Source organism: Callorhinus ursinus, unplaced genomic scaffold (genome assembly GCF_003265705.2).
Source record: "Callorhinus ursinus isolate GAN/ISIS: 27379988/994484 unplaced genomic scaffold, GSC_fseal_2.0 scaffold77, whole genome shotgun sequence".
Lineage (NCBI taxonomy): Eukaryota > Metazoa > Chordata > Mammalia > Carnivora > Otariidae > Callorhinus > Callorhinus ursinus.
The window spans coordinates 2,114,452-2,116,679 of NW_027397139.1; the positions used below are offsets into that span (position 1 = coordinate 2,114,452).

At 62.6% G+C, this 2,228-nt stretch overlaps 1 protein-coding gene across 4 annotated transcripts in view; it reads right to left on the reverse strand.

Annotated features, from left to right (window-relative positions):
- Positions 1-2,228, reverse strand: part of PIAS4 (protein inhibitor of activated STAT 4) — a 24,785-nt gene that overhangs the window by 7,264 nt on the left and 15,293 nt on the right. For all 4 annotated transcript variants that reach the window (XM_073887173.1, XM_073887175.1, XM_073887174.1 and 1 more), the window contains 4 exons: positions 1,609-1,693; positions 771-812; positions 319-409; positions 57-185 (listed from right to left, as the gene is read on the reverse strand). In XM_073887173.1, the coding sequence (XP_073743274.1) occupies positions 57-185; positions 319-409; positions 771-812; positions 1,609-1,693 (347 nt within the window). The remainder of the gene's footprint in view (positions 1-56; positions 186-318; positions 410-770; positions 813-1,608; positions 1,694-2,228) is intronic.

The following is a 2,228-nucleotide window of genomic DNA, read 5'->3' on the forward strand; positions in this document are numbered from 1 at the left end:
GGGGGGGGGGCGGGGGGGGGGGGGGGGGGGAGGGGTGTCAGCCCCACCCCACTCACCTTGCCGTAGTTCCCCCAGGTCACGGTGATGCGGTTGGTGGCCGAGGACAGGTACATGAGGTGGGTGAGGTTGATGGGGCGGCAGGGCCTCTTGGGTTCCACTCCAGGCTTATTGGAGGGGTAGTAGCCCTGGAAGCAGATGCGGGGGCTCACACCTCGGAGAGAGGTTCCATGGTGCCCTCTCTGCCCCACCCCCACAGTGGCCCAAGGCTGCGGGGGGGGGGGGGGGAGAGGGGGACCGCGGGTGGTGGGGGACACTCACCGGGACCGAGCAGTAGCTGTGGTTGACCTTCACGGCGATGTTGGGTGGGTACTGGTCCTCCTGAGGGCCGCTGGTGTCTGAGTAGCAAATTCTGCAATAACAACATGGACCGTGAGGCCAGCAGGGGCTCTGGCCAGAGGGGTGGCCCTGAGAGGGGGATGGGTGCAGGGCCAGCGTGGAGGCCACAAGGACCGTTTCTGCCCAGCAGATGCATCGCCATTCTGGACCGTACAAGGGGCTCTCGGGGCCCCAGATCTGGGCTGAGCAAGGCTGGCCGGTGATGTGTCCACAGGCAAGGACGGACAGCAGGAAGAAAGGAGGGGCAGGCCTCCACCTCTGACCGGGTAGAACCAGAGAAGCCGTCAGGAGGGAGAGGGGCCCGACTGGGATGCACCTGGGGTGGACAGGGCAGGGCTACGGGCACCGGGGCATGTGCGCAGGCCCAGGCTTACCTGAGGACGACCTGCACGGCCTTGATCCCGGGCTGCAGTTCTCTGCGCAGGCCGAGGAAGCAGAGGGGAGGAGAAGGGGGGTCAGTGAGGCAGGAGAGCACCCAGCATGGCACGCTGATCACTTCAGCTGCGCTAGCCAGACAGGTTCACCTGCCATCTCCCATGGCAACCGAAGGTCTCTGGGAGCTGACTGAAACGTTCTCTCCTGTTTACTCACTGGTGACCTGGGCAGGTGACCTCCCCGCCTGTACAACTGAAGCGGGGGCATCCACACGGATGTAGTTAACAGGTTGGTGGGTAGAAGCCCAGCATGTGCCAAGTGGGCAACAAACGGCTGCTCCAGACCAAAGGGTCTTGGACAGCAAACACCGGGAATGCCTCTGACCCTCGGCTGTTACGGCTCGGGGTCTCCATCAGGGAGATCCTGCCCTGGCAGGACCCCAGGCAGCGTCTGGGGCAGCTAGAGCCATCACAACAAGGGGAGGCCTGCCATCAAGTGGGTGGGGCCAGGGATGCTGCTCAGCCCCCCACAGTGCCCAGGGCGCCCCCCTGAAGAGGGATCCAGCCCCGATGTCAACAGTGCCAAGGGGGAGCTCTGTTAAAGTGGGGACTGCGTATCAGAGGCAGTGAGAGCATGCAGACGGGGCGCACTGCCCAGTACACACGGCAGGTGCCGAGCACAGGGCGGGGGTGGGGCTTCCCCTCCCCCCACCGCGGAGCGCAGGGTCCACATCAGGTCTGCAGAAGGCTCCCCTAGCCCGGCCCTCTAGATGGCCCAACACCATGCTGGTCCACTGCCTGCCGCGGAGGCCCAGCAGGGGTGCAGGGCACAGCGCACCTGGAGTTCCGGATCAGCTCCACTTGCCTTGGCGTCAACGCAAAGATGCATGGGCTCTCCTGAAGCTTCTCGTTATTCTGTGGAACTAAACACAAACTCAGGGTCAGGGTGATGTCTGGTCCCCAGTAAGGGGGCCAGCCACACCCATTTCCAGGGGCCGGACCCTCCTCAGACCCGGAAGCAGGGCACAGGAGGCTGAGCCTCACCCTGGCAGCCAGGCCTGTGGGATGGAAGCAGGGCCACTAGGGATGAGGGTGCAGGGGAAGCCCAGCCCTTCCTGGTGCCACACCACAGCCTACGATTCAGGGAACATCCCTAACCCCGGAAGGGCCTCTTGGGAAGCAGCACACTTCTTAGCCCTCCGGGGTTCAAGGGTCTCTAAGGAAAACAGAAGCGCTCAGCCTGGGCACCTGGGTGGCTCAGTTGGTTAAGTGACTGCCTTCGGCTCGGGTCATGACCCCAGAGTCTTGGGATCGAGTCCCACATCGTGCTTCCGGCTCAACAGGGAGCCTGCTTCTCCCTCTGACCCTCTCCCCTCTCATGCTGTCTCTCTCTCTCTCTCTCTCTCAAATAAATAAATAAAATCTTAAAAAAAAAAAAAAAAAAAAAAAAAAAAAAAA